Source organism: Protomyctophum bolini, assembly GCF_963924005.1.
Source record: "Protomyctophum bolini genome assembly, chromosome: 4".
Classification (NCBI taxonomy): domain Eukaryota; kingdom Metazoa; phylum Chordata; class Actinopteri; order Myctophiformes; family Myctophidae; genus Protomyctophum; species Protomyctophum bolini.
This window is the reverse complement of record NC_137865.1, coordinates 34,091,101-34,113,248: the sequence shown is the minus strand read 5'-3', so window position 1 is coordinate 34,113,248 and position 22,148 is coordinate 34,091,101. Positions and strand designations below refer to the sequence as shown.

Below are 22,148 nucleotides of genomic sequence, written 5' to 3'. Positions count from 1 at the left end.
TCAGAAATCGAGCCGTCAAAACGAAGCCTGCATCCGTAAGTGCTTCTATTATTTAATTTGATATAGGATACTATATGTAGGCTTTAGCACGGTTGCCAACAGTGTTGACTGTAATAATCAGGAGGAATATAGGGGATTTTTTTAGGGGGTGGGGGAACTCTGGGGGTCCTCCTCCATAAACTTTTTAACATAGTTAAGTTCCTGTGTTCTGGTGAATTTTGGGAGTTTGATACCAAAAGCAGGAGAAATCCAGGCCAGGGGAAATGGAAATGGAAATGCAGGAGTCCTGTGTGGCAGCCCTGGTATATAGGCCTAGGCCTATTTATTTGTTTTCTTTGATGTAATAATGAGCTCATTTGTTTATTTAAAATAATAATTTGAGCTCTAGCCTTCTGATTTGGGCTTTTAGCTGTGCTGTTAACCTACAGCTAAAAGCCTGTATTTTCTTTTGTATCATTAGTCTAAAGAAAACCTCTCTAATATGCATACTCATTTTCCTTGATACTAGTGTCTTATCTCAAATTCATTGCCTAAATATAATTAAAACAAATGTGTATACCATCTGTTGGTTAGGCATCATTTAACTTTCAATGTGCCCTTTCATGTTTCTCAGGTTGGGCTTTCTGTAGAAGTTAAAAGATGACATGAGTCATCCGTCTGCAAACCTAAAACCACCACCAAAACCACCATCACCCCATGGTGTTCTGGGGACCAAGCTGGACCCACCCTTTTTGCACTGCTCATTTTGTGCAGTGTAATTCCCCATAGCCAATACCACTGTTGCTTTGGAGGAAAATGCATTGTACACGGAGAAAGCGACTACAGCTGAGCCGGGTTGTGTTCCTTCTCTCTGGGGTTTTCCTGTGTACCCTCTACCAGCTGAGCATCAGTGCCAGGCTTTCGGAGCCCTGGCTGCTGCCTCAGATTGGAGAGGACACTGGAGAGGGTTCAACAGAAGGGCTGGAGGAGTTTACTCTGGAGACTCTGGCCCTTGAGGAACCCATCACTGCGACTCTGGAGTGGGAGCCAACAGACCAAACCACACCAGAAATGGTTGAGGTCCATCACACAACTGAAACTTTAGATTTGACAACACCCCCCACCACAGATGAGCCTTTGTTATTAACAACAACAAATCAGACTATTGTCCACTGTATCTACGTGGCTCCTGAACCTCCAAAGGAGACACCCACACCACCAATGCCTAGTCCTGGCACAACCATGCCTGCCTCACCTGAAGAATCTGCACAGGGTGACTATCCCCAGGACATCTTCTCTGTACAAGACCGCAGGAGAGGCTGGGTGTCCCTCCACATTTTTGGGATGGTCTACATGTTTATTTCCCTGGCAATTGTGTGCGATGAGTACTTTGTTCCTGCTCTGGGAGTAATAACAGTTAAGCTGGAAATATCCGATGACGTTGCAGGGGCCACTTTCATGGCCGCTGGAGGTTCGGCCCCTGAACTATTCACTTCCCTCATAGGCACCTTCATCGCCCATAGCAACGTAGGAATTGGCACCATTGTGGGCTCTGCAGTGTTCAACATTCTGTTTGTCATTGGAATGTGTGCTGTGTTTTCGAAGGAGATGCTCCATTTGACCTGGTGGCCACTCTTCAGAGACGTGTCCTTCTACATCTTTGACCTCATTATGCTTATTGTTTTCTTCCTGGACAATTACATCATGTGGTGGGAGAGCGTGTTGCTGTTGGGAGGCTACACTTTCTATGTGATCTGCATGAAATTCAACGTGCAGATTGAGCGGGCCGTCAAAACCCAGATCTACAAACACCAGGGCATTGTAATTGCTTTGGAGGAGGAGAATGAAAAGGAAAAGGAAAAGGAAAAGGTATGTATAGTGAAAAATAATAATGATTAATGGGGCCAAAGGTTACATGGGGCCCACATATTAGGGACCACATATTAACGTTATCAGTACATTCAGTACAGTCTAAAGGGCCTGGTATTATACCTTTTCATAGAGCAAAACTGGTATGACTGAGCTATCTATAGTAGTCAAGTCGGATGCATTTCATTCGTATCCCTAAAGACAATTAATATTATCCTAACTTTAACTGTTTAAATTGCTTCATTATGAATGACCAAGTGGGCAGCAAACCCTTCATGTCAGATAAGCCCAGACTGAAGTTGCCCAAATGCATACAGTCCATTCTGTACAGTTTACACGTGTTACAGCACTGGATATGAAACTCCCATCTATGTTTTTTATGTGAAAATCACGGCACTGGAGTTGGTTGATACACTGTAGGCCTTGGGGGACCAAAGCCAATCACCAACAACAAACCCCTAAACCTTTGAGACATTACAGCACTGCTGTAGCTCGGTTGGAGCTGGGTTTTATTATCTGTTGTAAACACTGTCAGCATCACATGATATATGATACTGTTTAGGTATAATGAGGGGAGGGTCTATTCGTACCAAAGTTTACGTTTAACCCAATAAATATCGGTGCATTTTTGACAGATATACAAAGCCATTGGAAGATGTAAGCCCCAGAATCAGAAGAATCATCATCTTTATTATCATGTCATAGGTGTAAAGAAGTGTGTGATTTTTTTTTTTGAGTAACACAATGCGCCACGGTATTTGGAGATTTATGTATAAACATAGTTACATAACTGAAATGAATGTATTTATAACCTTATTCCTATAGATTTCCTACTTAATGGTTATCATTGGAAAATGTATTGCACACAGGTGAAGGACGTTGAAGGCAATGCTGCTCCTCCATTGGACAAGAATCACTTACGGGTAAATAACAAATAATTGATACAGCAAATAAATTAACAAATTAATTAACAATTGAGAAATTATTATAAAAATCACTTACATGTATGCTCTGGTTATTCTCATGATGTCATGATACTGTATATTACATTTCTGACATATACTGTAATAAACAACATCACTCAAACAAAACAGGGCTTCTGTTGCACATCAAATTTCTAGTTTGACCACCCGCCTGTTGGAGGATGTTGTATGTATCACGGTCTGTTGTGAACCCATCTCTTTCTCCCAGAAACCATCCCTTCATCGAGGGAAGAGTACAGCCTCCTTACACAACAGCACATTGAGAAACTCCATTTTCCAACTCGTGACCCACACCCTGGAACCATTAGGAGGAGGTGAATACATTCCATGTCACCACTGATACATTCTCTGGCCAAAAATGATGCTTGCTTTGCATTGATTGATTGAATTGTTTATTAGACAGAAATGTAAAAACAGCAACAGAGTACAGTCCAACACTTAGTCCAAAAGGCATAGCACCAAAAAAAGTCCTTGTGGTCTTGTTTCCATTTAGGCCCTATGCAATCAATTCATTAACATGACATGAAGAATAACAGCACAATTCAATATCATCACAGGAAAAATAAAACACAGGGTACTATACAGGGTGGGGAAAAAGGAAGGGGGGGGGGGTGATCATTTCCTCTCCCTTGGGCCTGCTCAAAGGTGGATTTAGAGTAAGATGTACATATGCATTTGAGGAAGGGGGTCAGGGCATTCCATGCTTGGGTGGCAGTGCTGTATAAGGAGAATTTACCCATTTGTTTTGAAAGTGGGCGGTACCAGATCGTTGTTCTCACTCAGTCTAGTATTGTGGCTGTGGGTGTCGCTCACTTTTAGGTAGTTAGTCAGGCATGTGGCTACTGAGGGCATTGAGGGCAAGGCTGCATTTACAATTTTGAATGTCAATGCCATTTTTGATTGCTTACCGTAACTCTGTATTTTACCCGGAGCCAGTTTAGACTAGCAAAATGGGTTGGAAAAAGGTGGGTCATGGGCCCCAGGCCAAGAAGTAGTTGAATTAATTACTTTTTGGAGTCTTAAAGGGACACTTCACCCTTTTTGCAAAAAATATATATGTTAATGATGTTTAGAAGATTTAGAACACTTTCATGGGGGTCTTTATGTGTGTTTAATATGTGGTTTTAAATATTTTAGATTTTAGCTCACTTACTTCCTGGACTACAATTCCCATAATGCTTTGGTGCACTGCTCCTCCTTGTGGATAGGGGGAGGGCCTGTCTTACTGAGACAACATGTAGTCCAGGAAGTATAAGTGAGCCCAGTGTCCATGACATCAGAAAAATATCTAAAACCACATATTACACACATAAAGTCTAAATGTCATTAACATATATTTTTTGGCAAAAAGTGTCCCTTTAAGTTACATTGGCATGCTGGAGGACCTGGTGGAAGCATAGTCAAAGGAGGGCTGAATTAGAGCACCCGCAAAAGCAAAACAAAAGAGGACATTCTGCCCAGGAATCTTGTTCTTTGTTTTACTTTTTTGATCACCTTTGTTGCCATGCTTTCACCAGTCAGTTTATTGTCAAGAATACAGCCCAAAAATGCTGAGTCATCCGCGCAAAGAGCAATTTGCAGTTACAGACAGCATTCATGTCGTTCATGTAAAGAAGAAACAGTAACAGCCCAAGTATTCTTCCACAGTTCACTGGGAGGGATGAGGACATGGTTGCATTGATTTCATCCAGTTTATTGAGGTGCTATCAAAACCGATTGCCTTCAGTTTGTCCAGTAGAATTGAATGATTTATTTATGTTGAATGCCTTTTGGAGGTCCAGTATGACCATGCCGCAGAAATTGCCCAAGTCTACCTCACATTTGATGTAGTCGTTCAAATACAGTAGGCATGTGTCAGTGGAGTGGGATGTGCTGAAGCCAGATTGGAATTCAAACAGCAGTTTACGGTTGTCTAGGTAGCTGTTTATTTCTTCTTGAATGAATCCCTCTATAACCTTTGAGATCGAACAAAGGATGGAAACTGGGCGGTAGTTGCCAGGTTCAGTTTTTTTGCTCAGAGAAGATTTTATTTCTGAGTATGTCTCTTAATATTTCTCCCGTCATTCAAGGTTCAGTACGGGCTTTCACCCTTACCATTTCCTTTCACTTTGGTCGGTGCATGCCCTTAGAGGTGTTGTTAAACTGAGTACCCCTGCCCCTGTTTGTCCATTTTTCATCTGCCTTTAACCCGATCCAGCCACATCTTCTAGCCCAGAAGCGAATCAGTTATTTTAAACTGGATCTTAACCTTGTTGGCTGGATCATAGACTTCTTAACTGTTAGGTCTCAGTGCGTGAGGGTAAACGAGGTCCTGGCTTCTCTGCTGCTCTCCTCCACTGGTTCTCCCCAAGGCTGTTGTCTCACTACTGTATATTCTCTATACCAACGACTGTTGTAGCAATCACCCTAACAGGTATATTGTCAAATGTGCTGATGACTCTGTGATTGTTAGCCTTCTTGAAGACAATGAAGTACAGCAGCGTGATTTCTTTCTACGTCCGAGCATAGCCCCGCCTGCCTCTGATTGGTCTACCGACACTGCCCGTCTTGCCTGTCCTCCGAGATGCAAGGCTACGGCGTGGTGAGAAATAATAAAAGTACAAGAGAATGGCAACACACGACAGTAACTTGTAACTTAATTTTTTGTAGAAGGGGCAAACTAATATTGTTTGTGCCGTTTGCTTCGATTGAATAATTGATTGAACAACTATGATTTGATCTGGCTGTGTTCTAAATTAAAGTTTTAGTGTTGATTATCGTGTATTAATCTAATTATAGTAAACTAATACTAAAAAGATATTTATTTATTTCCCACCACGTAGTAACCGTGCCTCGGTCCCATCCCATGCTTACTTATCTGCAAAAAGAAAACCTCGCGGCAGACTATCCAGAATGTAACCTCGCCTCACCAGGCTCGGAGGAAAGCCTGGTCTCTGTTTCAAAAGTCTGTATGATCCGGTCGGGAGCTCTTCTAGAAAAATTAAAGATACAAGTTACTGTCGTGTGTTGCCATTCTCTTGTACTTATATTTCCCACCCCTTGCATCTCAGAGGACAGGCAAGACGGGCAGTGTCGGTAGGCCAATCAAAGGCAGGCGGGGCGTTACCATGTCTATGCTCGGACGTAGAAAGAAATCACGCAGTACAGCATGGGCCAGTTGTCAATGACTTCATATCCTGGTGTGACATAAGTGACACAAGTCATTCTTACAGTTAAATGTGACCAAAACAAAAAGACATGATCATCAGCTTTAGAAGGACTCCTCCCAGTCCTGCTCCTACACTCGCACAGAAATTGAAGTTGTAGAGAGCTATAAATACTTGGGTGTCGTTCTTGACAACAAACTCTCCTTGACTCTCATGTTGCCTCTACATCAAAAAAATCCAGCAGCGTCTTTTTTTTATGAGGAAAATGCGTTATTTTAATGTCTTGTCTGTAACGATGACTCTTTTCTATAGAAGTTTTATTGAATCTGTTTTGCATGGTTGCCTGGTACAGTAATCTGACCCTAGCAAACAAGAACAGGCTCAACAGCCTCATCAAAGTGGCCAGTAAGATTTCTAGGAGAACCCAAGCCCAACTCATAGATCTGTACAAGAGGCAGATGCTTAAGAGAGCCTCCTCCCTCCTGGAGGTATCGGATCACTCACTTCGGTCTGAGTTTGAACTGTTGCCCTCAGGTCGTCGGCTGAGGGTGCCCACTACAAAGACTAATCGGTTCCAACTATCCTTTGTCCAGGCTGCTATTCAACTGCTGAACAGCAGATAGCACTTTATTCTTGCCTCTTTGCACATACTGCCCACTAATGCGCTTTTTCTGACTTTTCTACTATTGAATGTCATGAATTCTCTGTCTCTAGTGCCTTGTTCTTAGATCTTAGTCTTGTATTGAATGTTGTTGTTGTGTATCTTTTACTATGATCTGGCTGCAAACCAATTTCCCGCAAGGGACAATAAAGCTAACCTTGAACCTTCTCTCAGTAACATGGATTAGTAGATGCTTCATGTGTAGCACTAAGTCCAGATTGATAGGCCTACTAAGTAGATAAATACCGACCTCAGTCTATGGCGTGATTCATTTGTACAGTGGAAATATGGAAAGGCTTGTTGGACAGAATGAACTGTACTGGCTCTATAGTCACAGTCACTACAAAGCTTTTATTTCAAGTTAACACATCAAAAATGGTAAAGGAAGAGTTATAACTGCTGTGTTAGACAGCAAATGCATCTTATATATCTCCATATTTCAATGTTTTTATTTTTCTCCCCGCCGTAAATGAATGCCCTACTTAGTTACTGTATGCTATAATGCTACAGTAACAACACGTTCGTTGTGAGCTTTGTTCGGCACATTTTGCCACTTTTGTGAAAGTGGTATGTCTGTGAGTTTTATAAATATATAACCAATGAAAGGTATTAACCAGAGCTTGTAACAAAATTATAACTACATTGGATCAATTGGAACACAGGTTATTTTTTTCATTTTCCTGAAAAGTAAAGGTATTGGGCAAACAAGGTTTCTGTCCAACGACAATATTAATAATGACACAATACTGGACACATAGCCTTAAAACTCAATTGAATTGCTTTTGTTAATTTTTATTTTATTTACCTCCCAATATTTCATGATAGAGGGCCAAGAGGGGTTACTAGCTTACTATTCATTTTATTATGATAAGGTAACTTGCCACCTCAACATATTTCTCTTGCCCCTGGTCCCTTTTTATTTGTCTCTCTGGCCACCAAGCAGCAAGACAATGCTCGACTACTCTAATTCAGTAATCAGATTTTGGTTGAGCTTATATACAGTATAAACCTGGAGCACAGCCAGCATCCCCTACTGCACCAAATCAACCAATCAAATACACCTATCTCAACACAGCTATGATTCAAGCCCATGGAGATCACAGGCCATGCATGTGTGCAAAGCCATAATGACAAATGCTTAAATATGACTTATGTATTTACAATATAGTCACATTAAAACTAAAATAAACAGATTATGATATATATGGCATGTCTATTAAATGGAGACTAGCACATTGGAGCACATCGAGTCTATGCTTGTCGTATGAAATATGCTATAAATACATTTGACTTGAAGTGAATATAATGGCAATTCTGACAACTCTGAAGATCTTGGTCAGAGTCGTTTCAGCTCATGTTATCGTGTTGTGAATTGTAATGAGCTGATCATTGCTGAGGCTAGCAGCTGCATTGGAACAATATTGTTATATTCTATGCCTGTCATATTTATTTGCTGGTTGTTATAACTAGTAACTGTAGTATTTGAGACTTGATTTCACTGTGTTCCCGTTTAGTTTTTTCTGTCCAGCTTTGATGGTTTGTGTAAACACAGATATTGAGCACAAAAGTGAGGACGCCATCGCTCTCACAATAATAAAAAATATGTTGTTAAAAAGATCTGCCTAACGATAAGAAATGTGTTTTGCAAATATCTGCCTCATGGTAGAACTAACTACCGGTATAAGCAGATGTGAAAAATGCAGGGCAAAGGTTTTTACTTGTCCTCTAGGGAATGTGCATACATGTACAGTTGTACACAGATCGGTGCAGTTATAGGTAAAAACTGGGGAATTGGTCTGTTATAGCCGCCGTGAAGCTGATTTGAAAAAAAAAAAGTGTAATTTTGTCCTCGGCCTAGAGGGAATGTGCGTGTATAATTTCATGGAAATTGCATGCTGTGTTCATGATTTGTGGCATTTTGTTCGAAGCAGACCAATCCTGCAAGATTTGGAAGGCAATCTTAGCCAATCGGGATGGAATAATATTCCATCCCGATTATGGGAAAGGAGACAGATCCGTGTTGATCACACTGGGATCGAACTGGGAATATAGAGATAGTGTATACTAGTACCGATTTGTGTGATGTATGGATATAATGTGTACGAGTAATGAAATGTAGGGCAGAGGTTAGTCGTTGGCATCCAGGGAGTGTGTGTGCAGAGTTTGGCATCGGCCGGGCCAACGGTGCCAGAGATTAGCTGTACACGGATGGAAGGACGGACACACGGACGGAATGCAAAACATACTCTCTCCCAATGCCTTCGGCCTGGGGGATTATTTTATCATGAACATTAGTGAGGACCAATTATATAAAGATAAGTTAAGTGTGGTGAAGTGTTAATTTTAAGTTAACTTAGAGTAAAATAGACAATACTGACATTGTGATTGACAAGTTGCTGCCATAGACAGGCAAATGTGCAGTACTCAAGGTTTAAAATGGGACTCCACAAACCATTGGGTGACGGATGGATGACTTGTCCATATTTTGACTGGGATACCAGACTGTTCTGGTGACTTTTGGATGATTGGTTCGAATGGTTGAAGGTCAGGCTTCTTTTCCTATCGTTCACTATCACTTCCCATTCTCTGGAGAGAGAGTGTGTGTGTGTGTGTGTGTGTGTGTGTGTGTGTGTGTGTGTCATACAGCCGGGAGCAATAAAATGTGTCATCATTCTCATCAATGAATGAATCAATGATGAACAATATTGTTTCAATATATTGGTTCAAATTAATTTTGTTTATAGAAACACATTGCGGCAGTCCCACAATGCGTTTGGTATCCCAATCACAATGACATTATTATTTTTTTGGTTTTGGGAGAGCTATTTTAGGGATCTAGGCTGCCATATCCTCCTTGTTGAGGTGATTAAGCTCCAAATATGTCCATTATTCATCACATGACTGATCTCAACTGCATTTCTGTCAATGCCAGGGGTCTTAATATCCTGCATGCATCTTCTAAAATGTTAGAAATGGAAATGGTGCATTTATATAGCGCTTTTATCCAAAGGGCTTTACATAGATTGTGCATTACATTCACACACACATTCATACGCCGATGGTGGAGGAAACCATGCAAGGCACCAACCTGCACATTGGGAGCAATTAGGGGTTCAGAGTCTTGCTCAAGGACTCTGGGGGAGACTGGGATCGAACTGGGAATCTTGCGGTTCCCATCCAGCCGCTCTACCCGCTAATGTAGCCCTAATCCACTGAATTTGTTCATGAGAAAAAAGTAGATTTTGCCATGGTCCAGAAATCACATACAGGTTATACTCTGGAAAGGTGCCGGTCATTTTGTAAATAAGTTTAATCACCCTATTTCATTTTTGTCTGCTCTAAGGCCAAGGACACGATTCTCAGTAGTTTGATTTTATTGTTTCTTGGGTGGATACAGGTGGCGGATTGCCATCGCTAAGATTGAGTCAGATGGGAAGAACATTGCATTGATTTTAGGGATGTCCCGATACATTTTTTAACCGATACCGAATACCGATACCAGTGTCGTGATTTCATGTTGTGTTTATAGCTATCTAGCTATATATATATATATATATATCTCGTGTTGTGTTTATAGCAGACTCCTCACTCAAATGCGCACTTTCAGTTTGGGCAACTCCAAAGCAAATTCCACATGTCCCAACATTCTATTTACCTGCCATAGTGTCAACCCCTTACTCCTGTGTCGGATCTGTGGTTAGACTGGCATTTTCACCGATACCGATATGACCCGATATGACACATAAGGGCCGATCCGATACTTTTCCCGATACAGTATCGGGACATCTCTAATTGATTAGATTAGGAGCATATATGCATATGCTCCTAATAATTTTGATGCTGGTTTCTATGACCTATTAACCAAAACTCTTTTGGATCTCACAGGCCTTCGTCTGGTTCTGGGAGCAGGTAGTAGTAATAAAAAAAAGGGCGAGGCAAAGAATAATGACCAACGCCTTGCTTCGGCAGCCGACACAGGTATGATGATTGGCATCTCGCACTTAATGAACCCTTCCGTAAAAGATTATAATTTCTTCTCTGTGACAAAGTAATAGATTTTCTCTTTGTGTCTAAGATCTATTTCAAAATGTTCAGAACACATTACCAGTTACATGGTCTGATCCCAAACCCATTTACCGTATGTAACCTTGATGGCTGCAGCTGCTAGAGCTCCTAGATGGCATTTTAACTCTTCACTGCTTTGTGGCATAAATTAAATTCAATGAATTTCTGGAGTTGATTATGGGTTCATTTTCTGAAACTAGGATTCTGTTGGAGGCAGTGAAGGGCTTTGTTAGATGCAACACCATACTGTATGCGATAAGGAACGTGCAGGAAAACTAGTAGCAGAAGTATGTGCTGCTCTCTATGGTATTTTACTATGTGGTTTGAGACTAGTGATTCTGTTTCTCTCCAAAAACAGCTGGTTATGTGAGGCTTTGGACCATTTTTCAATATTTTAGTGAGAGACAGGAGATCAAGAGATTTATTAAGCTGAGTTTAATACAACGTTTCGGTCTCATCAGGTATCTGGTCACAACAAGTGATGGCACTGTGATAACCAATCCAAGCTCGAAGTGTGGCTTTGATGAGTCTGCATATAACCGTTTTTTGGATAATATCAATATAGAGCTTCTTTCTTATAGTAAATTGGTAAACATGGACCTTACACAACATGACATTTAGAAAGCGGTGAGGAACATGCACAGGGGAACATCCAGTCCTAGACGGAATTCCACCTGAGCTTCACCTTGCCTTTTGGCCCTTGTTCGTCTGTGCATGCGGATATGATACCGTTTTGCAGGAGGGTTCATTCTTGAGAGATGTTACATTTCCTTTCCTCCTTTTGTCTTTTTCAAGAAGTTCAATGCAAGGTTGTTCCCTTTGCACTTTCTCTTGAACCATTGGTCTATAACGTGCTTTGAGATAAACCAGTAGAATCTGGACACCAAGACGACACGTATGTCTCTAGTAGTGTGCAGATTTGTATGAAGTGGGTGTGGTGCGAGAGAATTATGATCCATTAGAGCTGATATTAACTGTAAATAAAATAAAAAGAAGGTAAATCTGGCATGGCCAGGCTAATATCACTGCATCATTAGTCTGGAATCTCAATGTTGAACCTGCATTTCAAGGGGCAGACTAAAAAAATGCTTCTGGTGACAACTGGTCCCTGATTGGTGCCCCACAACTTCGGGGGCAGTGAAATCCAATCACAAATTCAATTCAATTCAAATTAACGTGGATGGAACACAACCTCTTGTCTCCATAAATGCCCCACCTTTCTCTCTCCAATGAGAGACCTGAGTAGGATGTAGGATTATTAACTATAGTGCAAAGGGCAGCCACACAGTTTTTCCAGTGAATTTGCTAAACAATGTGACCAGACTTACAATGATAGTGAGTAATGGGCATATTAGAATTCAAATGGTCTTGAAGGGATTAAGGACAGACTAAACTATCTTCCACAGCCAGCCCAGCCCGGCCCAGTACTAGAACAGACAAAGCACTGCCACCTTTTCCTATGCATTGTAGAGAGCTTTAGGCTATGCATGGCTGCTTACCCGTCCATATACATTTAGTTTACAAGTTACAACTGATGAAGTTTACTCCAGTACTGGATTTGGTAGGATTTAACCAAATTAATTAACTCTGAGTATAATGTTCATCTCAATTATTGAAACTCAACTTTGGAGAGAATTTGGCTGCAAGAAACAACTATTATTTTGTCACATGTAACATTTCTAAAGACCGGAATAGAAGAAGGGATGGGTGCAAGATGCATTAATCATCACCTGGTTCAGCGGTAACAAAGTTTATTTCTGACAGGTTATTTTAAACCCTGATAGTTTACTATAGTCATTGAAAATACATAATAGTTGTGGGATACATCTTGGCATTGTCAACATACTATCTATATTGTCAACATTTTGTCTGGGAAATATGATTATGTGTTCCTCCATTCATAGACATTGGGGATAATGCAGGTGATTGACAGGTGGTTTGTGACAATAGTTCAAGACAAAGGACAAGCAGTAATGTACGTAAATTCTTGATTACCGTATATGCACCACACCTAAATGGTAAAAGGTGCATTATAGCGCCTTAAGGCTTTACAGTGTGCATTACATTCACCCATTCACACACAGTTGGTGGAGGAAACAATGCAAGGCACTGACCTGCTTCAGTGTCTTGCACTTTGACACTAACCCAGGGGGAGCCGGGGATCGAACCGCGGGAACCTTCCGTTTCCCAAGTGGCCCGTCTGGAAAACGTCTTGTGCACCCTTTCTCCCTTTAGGATTACTCAGTGTTGCTGGAATATTGGCAACATAGTTTTTCTCTCTGTAAGGAGAGTGGACGAGTAAATGTGTGGCTGCCCCATTGCATGGATTCATGGAAACCATGCTTCTGAATATTTAACAATGCATAACTATTGATTTGTGGCCATGCCATTTGGTTCTCCCATTCGAAAGAGTATAGGTATTCACTATATTCACATATTTGAGGGATATAAATGGAGACGAGTACATGCGTTCCAGAATTTATGTAGGCCAGTGGTTTTCAACCCTTTTCATGCCAAGGCCCATTATTTTTTCAGCGTTTGAGCCATTGGATGAGATTTTGCCAAAACGTAGAATAGTTTATCATTGTTGGATAAGATTTCGTCCACAATTCCATGCAGCATTGATGTGGTACCCTCAAAAACAACAATTCTTCTATACATTCTCTAGATGTTTAACAATAATTTAACTCTTGAGAGCGTAAAATGAAACCGAATGCCATTCTGTTTCATTTTAGGCTCTCAAGAGTTAATTATCTATTAATTAAATATAATTTACTAAAAACTCTCCATTTAGCTGGGGACCACCTGGAACCCCCTCAAGGACCGCTGGTGGTCCCAGGACCACTGGTTCTTGTATTTACGGTTAAGATCGGCTCCAAATGATAGTGGTGTAAGTGTGTTCCATGGCAAAATTATGTCACAATACATATGAACCTACACACAGATCAATACATACAGATCCTACTGATTTATATCTCAAAGCATGCATATAGACCCCTGGCATTAGATGCTTAACGATGGAGTGCCGTGATGGAGTGTTTTTGTGATGGAGTTTTTTATGTTTTCTGAGCTCAGTTGCACCCAAAAGAAACTTTTAACATTCAGTAGATTTTCTGTGGTCTGGGGTTTTCCTGCTCTGATTTTCCTGTGGATGGTGAGGTACAGTAAGAGTCCACAAATCCTATATATGACATAGGAATTTGCCAGCAGATGTCACTGTTTGCCTGTTTTCATTGTAGGCCAGTCAATTTAAGCTAAAAAGGGGTGTGACCGAAAATAAATTGCAAAAGTAATTCAGGGGTTGAAGTTGGAGTACCATTAAAAAACTATGGGCCCCTAAGGCATTTTTATTATGCTGTGCTGACCTCATTACATTTGGGCGCATTTGGGCAAGAGGTTGTGGCCGTTTTTAGTGTTTTTCGTACAAAACTAATGCTTGGAATGGATTCAGAATCATGAAAACCCCCTAGTTTGACACATTACATGCTTCTTAAAGCATAATTGTCTCCACCAGGCCGAAGGCATGGGGAGAGAGTATGTTTTGCACTCCGTCCGTGTGTGTGGGTCCATCCGTCCGTCCGTGTGTGTGTGTGTCCGTCCGTTTACAGCTAATCTTCGCCACCGTTAACCCGGTCGATGCCAAATTTTGCCCCAAATTCTCCAGAGCGGCCTGTTATAGCGCCGACTTTTTGCTATTACTCCTCCAGATTATGTCCAAATATGCCGCAAAACGTTACACACTATCTCTATAGTCATGTGCTCAAGGCGGATCTGTCCGATATTTCATATTCCATTCCAATTGGCTAACATTGGCTTTCAAAGTTTGCAGGATTGGCCCGTTTTTAACAAAAAGCCTCAAATCCATGAACGCAGCGTGCAATTTACGTGAATCTTTCACAGACTTTCCTACTAGGCTGAGAAATATATTTCCCTTTTCATATTGGCCTGTTATAGTGCCACCAACAGGTGTAATTTTGCAAAACAAAAAATAATTTAGTCTCTGTGACACATCTAGGGGCCACAATCTGCATTCAAAGATTTTCCTAGAAGCTTTGTCATTAGTCGATTTGCCTGTCTGCTTCCTGATTGGTTAGTCATTGCGACCAGGTTTTTTTTCCGACCAATGACAAAGCTTCTAGGAACATCTTTGAATGCAGGTTGTGGCCCCTAGATGTGTCACAGAGACTAAATTATTTTTGGGAGCGTTCTACCCATTGCTGGCTGTCTCAATACCAAAACAATTGAAAAGGTCATTAAAACTTTGACATATTATTGTTTATAGCCGCTTTAAAGGTTTACCATGATCCACAATTTATATAATACTCTATTATTATTGGATGAACCTAAGGATCATAAAAAACCTTGAACGATTACTTTTGCAATTTATTCTTAGTTATCTTAGATTGACTGGCATATTGCAGCTCAAAAGGCTTCAGAACCCACAGAGAAAACCCCAGGCCACAAAAAAATCCACTGAATGTTCAAAGTTCAGGTCATAAAAGCTAAAATAAAAATGAATGTCATGAAACCTTTAATGGAGGATCAGTGTTGAGCTCTCTCAGGGCTATTCAGAGAGAGAGTTATGACATTGCCATAGACCTTTAATGGAGGATCAGCATTGAGCTCTCTTAGGGCTATTCAGAGAGAGAGAGTTATGACACTGCCATATAGTAGCCAGCCCATAGAGCCCCATTGTGAACCCGGACATGTTGAGTACACCAAGGTTTTATGTTAGAAATGTTTAGTATGGGTCCCCAGCATGTAGAAACTGCCGGATGCTAACTTGCATATGTTGAGCAATTTTCATAATTGGCATAATATGTGACCATACCAATTACAACCTATAGAAGGCAAAATATTTTAAAAATCATCACGCTTTATGTAGCATGTGACATGTCAAACTAGGGGGTTTTCATGATACTGAATCCAATCCAAGCATTAGTTTTGCAAAAAATACACGGCCAATGCCGTCATCACAAATTGATGATGTCAGCACATTTGGGTATGGCCGTTTTAAGCCCAATTAGTGTTTTTTTTGCAAAACGAATGCTTGGAGTGGATTCAGCATCATGAAAACCCCCTAGTTTGACATGTCACATGCTAGATTTCTAACTTTTGGCTACTAGGCTAATAGACTTTGTTGTAAACGAAAAGAAGTAAAGAACAACAAGGACAAGAAGTATGCAGAAGTAACTCTTGCCATCGGGCAACAAATACTACTTGAACCACGTGATCACGTGGTTGAGTGTCATATCTCTCTCTTTCAACAGGTCTGGGTCCAACATATTGCTGGCCTCCAGAACTGGTCATAATATTGTATGTTATTTAATGTTAGGGGAATGCTCCCAGTGGCCAGATTCTAGGATTCTAAGTTTCTAGGCTTCTAAGTTACCTCTCTGAGATGTTTGAGATTACACTGCCTCATTTTCCCATTACACTCTACATACTAAATACATTTACGGTAAGTGGGATGTTTGTTTTTTATGATTTTGTCTGTTGCTTTCTCTTTTCCTTTCCTTTCTTTTTGTTAGTTATTTTCATTTGAACATAGTGTGCATTGTGTTGGGTCATTTTGGTCACTGGTTAAATTTATATAATCAGTCTTTGTCTCAGGAAAAGAGTGACTTAGAAAGATAAGGTAGAGGTAGATAGGATAGGGACTTGGTTGAGATGAGGTTTGATGTGTTGGATTCCGTTTGTTTGGTTTATAGGTAACAAATCGAAGGAACAGTCAGATACTCCAAACAATGTGGCCAGTGGGAGCAAGACTGAATCCAAACCTGAAGGTAAAATCGATGCATGTGATGGTTACTCTGTAATGTGTATGACCTCAGTAGCTGCTGTGTTGTTGGGGTATTTTTTGTCACTGCACGTATGTTTGCACTGCACATTAAAAACTAACAAACAAACAAACAGGCTCCTTCAGTCTGAAGAGAAGTAAGTAAGTAAGTGTATTGAGTTGAACACTGATATAGTGTATGCTTTTCACCTACCGTTGAAAGTCAAATCATAGAATATTCTGGTGTAGAATGAGCGCTGCGTGCAGTTGTGTGGTGTTTTTCCACCGGCTCCTACAAGCTGTGGAAAGCAGTTTGTTTTTCTGGTCATGTGATCGACGTGTCACGTGATGTAAACCTCCGAAACCAAGGATGTCCATAGATTAGTGAACACCGCCCTTGGGAAAATAGACGACTTTGGCAGGCTTAAGTGTTGATATACTGTAGTATTGATATTATTTCAAATTCTTATACTGGACACTACCAGATGTAATAGTATAAAATCCTCAGTGTTCATCTCTCCATTTAACACTGACTGTGAAAATACACTCTCTGATTTATGCTGAGGAGTTAAGAAGTATTGCCAGTCTGGGCTATTCTGAATAGCGCTTTTCACTGTCCAAGATTGTGTCCACATACATGGTATGATGGTAGAGCAGTAGCCGCAATTTGCAACTCTAGATTTTTTTACAATTGTAAAAAAATCTAGAGTTGCAAATTGCGGCTAGTAGAGCAGTGATTTTCACCTCCAAATACAAATATACAGCCATTATACTCCATCATGTGCTCTATAAATGAGACCTACAATAATTGGAATTGTGGTTGGAGAACATTTTGACCAATCTCTTGGACACAAATGTTACATTAGTTAGCCCATGACCCCCTGAACTGTCAGGCTGGGAAACAATAAATAGGTTAACTAGCCTATATATCAGAGAAACCTTTTCCAATCGTACAACGCAAAGAGAGCTAGCTCCCTTGGAGGAGCAAGTTGCGTCCAGGTCTTAAAATGTAATGTATTTATTTATTTATTTATTTTGCACAGATGGTGCAGCTAAAACTGAACAGACGAAAGATGTTCAGTTCTCTGTTCCAGCAACAGAGAAGAAGGAAGAATCAGAAAATAAGGAAGAATCAGAGAAGGAGGAGTCAGAGAATAAGGAAGAATCAGAGAAGGAAGAATCAGAAAAGAAGGAAGAATCAGAAAATAAGGAAGAATCAGAGAAGAAGGAAGAGGAAGAAGAAGACAAGCAGGTACTGTTTTTCAATATCCTGCTGGTTCACAACAAGCAGAGATGTGAATCATTGATACCTCTTTATGTAAGGGCCAACATGACATTTCACAGCTTTAGGTATTGTGCAATTAATGTGCTATTCATTGTCACTTGTCACATTGTCACAGTTTTGCATCTATCATCCACCATGCTCTCTTTGTACCTATTGCTCTAAACACATGTCTCATAGGAAGATGAGCCTGAATTGTCCGTGTTGGTATCACCATCACCATCAAAAGATGGTGATGCCGAAAATGACGACGATGAGAGTACAGAGGACAGCGATGAGGAGGAGGAGGAGGAAGAGGAGGAGGAGGAGGAGGAGGAGGAGGTGGAGGAGGAGAAGAAGGAGGATCCCATGGCTATGGAGGAAGAGGTAGCAGAAGAAGAGGAAGATGAGATCGAGGAGCCGCTGTCCTTGGCGTGGCCAGACACATGGCGCAAACAAGCTTCCTATCTCTTCCTGCTACCTATAGTGTTCCCTCTGTGGATGACGATCCCTGATGTCCGCAACCCTGTAAGTCACACAGACACCAGATTCAGAATAATAAACCTGTGACTGAGCAGTGGCGTCTCACCGTCTCTATGTCTAAAAGAAGTCCGCACACAAATTTCTGCTCCCAGATATATCTTTTACTAATGTACATATTAGTAAAAGATATATCTGGGAGCAGAAGGGAAAAAAACACATTAGTAAAAGATGTATCTGGTAGCAGAAATTGGTGTGCACTGCAGACTTATTTTATTTCTTGATGTGACTTTGTTTGACCCAGCACCCAGCCTGTTAGATATTTTTGGCTGTTTTTCAGCCTCCTCTTTTCAGCATCTCTATGTCTCACTCTTTGCATGTTGACGCATTCGTGTTACTTGTCCTACAGGCATCCACGAAATACTTTGTGATGACCTTCCTGGGCTCCATTATGTGGATTGGATTCTTCTCCTACCTCATGGTGTGGTGGGCCCATCAGGTTTGTTAATGAGGGTCTGCAGTGTTCATTAGTGAAAGACACGGCTCGACTATTTTGTCACAATGCTGTGCGCCCGCCGGGCCAAGTGGTCCATGCGGATGCCACATATACTGTAGGCTTTGGCCTGACAGCGTGTTGTGTGTTCGAATCCCATTCATGACGACCTTTCCTGCATGCCTCTCTCTCCCTCTTTCCTGTCAATCTCCACTTTATACTATCATAAAGGCAGAAAAGCCAAAAACTAATCTTTAAACAAATGCACAATGCTTAAAAATGCATTCCACGTACTTCAAGTACTTACTTGCTTGCTATTCATTGTACACGTATGCTAAAGTAGACTTCTTCTTTTTTTGTATATGGCTTCAAGCGAATGCATGAAATTGCTTCCAAAAAGATTGTTATGTTTGTGTCAAAGCAACAACAAAGTTATCTACTTGACTACTTGACTGATTGCAGTGAGTGCAATATTTTGACACTTTTTTTGGCAATGTAAACGTATGATTTCTCTTGCCAATAAAGTTCAATTGAATTGAATTGAATTGAATTGAATTGAATTGAATTGAATTGAATTGAATTGAATTGAATTGAATTGAATTGAATTGAATTGAATTGAATTGAATTGAATGGAATGGAATGCATACTGAAATCAAATCCAGCTTTAGGGTAACAAGTTTAACAACAGGTATAGCCTATTCAGTAAGCTTCATACTGTATGTTGTAAATTACAACAGTTTTTTTGCTGCTAGTATTCTCCATCTGAAGACAATGTCATATGTTTCCAGGTGGGTGAGACCATTGGTATCTCTGAGGAGATTATGGGCCTGACCATCCTGGCTGCAGGGACATCCATCCCTGACCTCATCACCAGTGTGATTGTAGCGCGTAAAGGTCTGGGGGACATGGCTGTGTCCAGCTCTGTCGGCAGCAACATATTTGACATTACCGTAGGGTGAGTTCATTGTGTATATTGAAAAACAAAACACAGAAAATACACGACTAACAATCTAAAAACACTGCTAAAGTAAACGTTATTCATAGAGCATGTTTCGTTCGTAACATGGAGTTCAATAGGCTTCTCAACAACAGGAGCAACAACAGTAACAGAAAATACTGTACATAACACATTGTGATATGTGAGATGGAGGATGACTCACACCTGGCCTGAGTCAAACTAGAACTGGACTCAGAGCTGGGTGTGGGTGCGCACCTGTTGTGCATGGACTTGATCAAGGCACAAGAGGATAAATCAATCATCTCCACAAACACTCAGGAAAGCAGATAGCTCCCCACTGTCCGGACAGAAGCTCTTTTCCTGAGTGTTTGTGGATATTACTCGAACGAAAATAAAAGCTTGGGGGGGGGGGGGGAGATGCAATGCAAATGAAAGACATATACTGTGTATCCCTATTCCCTGACATAATTTTATAGCTAAACGGACAGAATTCTATTTTATTTGAATGATGAAACCCAGCTGCCATTAATAGTTGGAAATGGAAATGGAAATTGCGGAAATGGAAATTGCGGAAATTGTAATTGCGGAAATGGTGGAAATGGAAATTGCGGAAATGGAAATTGCGGAAATTGCGGAAATGGTAATTGCGGAAATGGTGGAAATGGAAATTGCGGAAAATGCGGAAATGGAAATTGCGGAAATGTGGGTTACGGTACGGTTGTTCGTACTTTGAATTAAAAGAAGGGTTAACCTTTGAAGCGCGATAGTCCTTACGCTGAGTATGGTTGGTTGCAGTAAGACCATGGTGTAATATCAGGTCTGATATAAACCCTGCCCAAAAGATCATGTCTAGAGTATTCCACAGTTGTTTTTTAAGTGATGCTGCAGCTATGATGGCTTCATATTATTCGTTTGACAGCACTATCATCACATTAAAGCGTTATTCATAGTCTGGATTTTTGGTTGGTGAGGTGACCACCGAACTACAACATGACGTCACGAGCCGCAGTGAAGAGCAAATCACCACCACCGCCCCAGCCCTTCTCTCTGTTTTTACTCACCACCACTCAATGTTATTTCTATTATTTCTATCATCTCTCCTAATGGTACCAACATCAATACAGCATGCAATTGTGGACTAAATCTTAATATTCAACGATTTTGGGTCTGAGAGGCTAAATGTCATCAAATGGTGGTCCGTAGCTCAAATGCCGAATAAATAATGGCCCTTGATACAAAAAGGGTTGAAAACCTAACGCATCTCTTTCTCTCTCCCCCTCCCTCACTCTGTGCCTCTGTTGTTCTCGTCCTTAACGTTAGCCTGCCGTTTCCATGGCTCCTGTACTCTATGACAAACGGTATGGCCCCGGTGCCGGTCAGCAGCAACGGGCTCTTCTGCGCCATCGTCCTACTCTTCCTCATGCTCCTCTTCGTCATCATCTCCATCGCCTTCTGTAAATGGAAGATGAACAAGCTGCTGGGCAGCTTCATGTTCGTGCTCTACGTTGTCTTCCTGGTGCTCAGTGTGATGCTGGAGGACCGGATCATCGTCTGCCCCGTGTCCATCTGAACGTGGGAATGAGCTGACCTTTCTCTTTGTTCACTCTACAGTTGAACAGCAACGGCGCCTACGGCGAATACATGGATGTTTAAAGTCAGGGACTCGATGTCTGTACTCTGTAGAGACCCAGGCAGAACCCTGCTGTAGTCGCACTGCACTGGTGCCCATTGCAGCAGTATGCCAGCAGCAAAACACACGCACGCACGCACACACACACACACACACACACACACACACACACACACACACACACACACACACACACACACACACACACACACACGCACACACACAGTAACCTGTCCTGCTATACTTCTCATCATGCACTGTTAGTCAAAATGGCAGCTTTCAATGGACATGCACCACCATTGTTTAGTTTTTTTGAGTGGTGCAACCACTCCAAGGAACAGCAATGTACGTGTGCATGTGTTGTTCACTGTGTTCACCTACTGGTTAATGAGCACCAGTATATGACTATTAGTACCAGTAGGGGGCGCCAGAAACAGAGAGAGGGATAGTGCTGCTCTGTTGCCTGCCAATGAGAGAGAGAGAGAGAGGTGGTGGGGGGGGGGGGGGGGGGGGGGGGAGTTGCACCACTCAGTTCACACGGGTGTGATTTTTTAATAAGTGAATGTACTGTAATCCAAATGTGACAGTTGTATTTGTAGGGCGATGAAGTAGTACACAGCATTCCTTCATTGGTTTATAAAATGAGGGTTATCTTATGGATGTGCAGGTTATAACTGCATATTTCTATGGATTTGATCAATTCTAATAATTGTGAATTCTGTATATAAATACGTCCGTTCTGTTATTGTTTATTTTAATATTCAGTCTAGCATAACAAAAAGGCTTACCGTATTAGATGAATGAGAACCGTTAGACAATGAACTTCCATAGAATAAGTGTGTAT

The 22,148-nt window shown here is 41.2% G+C and overlaps 1 protein-coding gene across 1 annotated transcript; it reads left to right on the top strand.

Moving 5' to 3' along the window:
* Positions 1–795: 795 nt before the first annotated feature.
* slc24a1 (solute carrier family 24 member 1) lies at positions 796–21,244 on the top strand (the record flags this gene model as incomplete). Its single annotated transcript, XM_080762186.1, has 10 exons — positions 796–1,848; positions 2,718–2,771; positions 3,040–3,145; positions 10,524–10,616; positions 16,415–16,489; positions 17,577–17,734; positions 17,945–18,271; positions 18,633–18,722; positions 19,505–19,671; positions 20,995–21,244. 10 exons carry the CDS (start codon positions 796–798, stop codon positions 21,242–21,244), a joined length of 2,373 nt encoding a protein of 790 aa, XP_080618312.1.
* Positions 21,245–22,148: the final 904 nt, after the last annotated feature.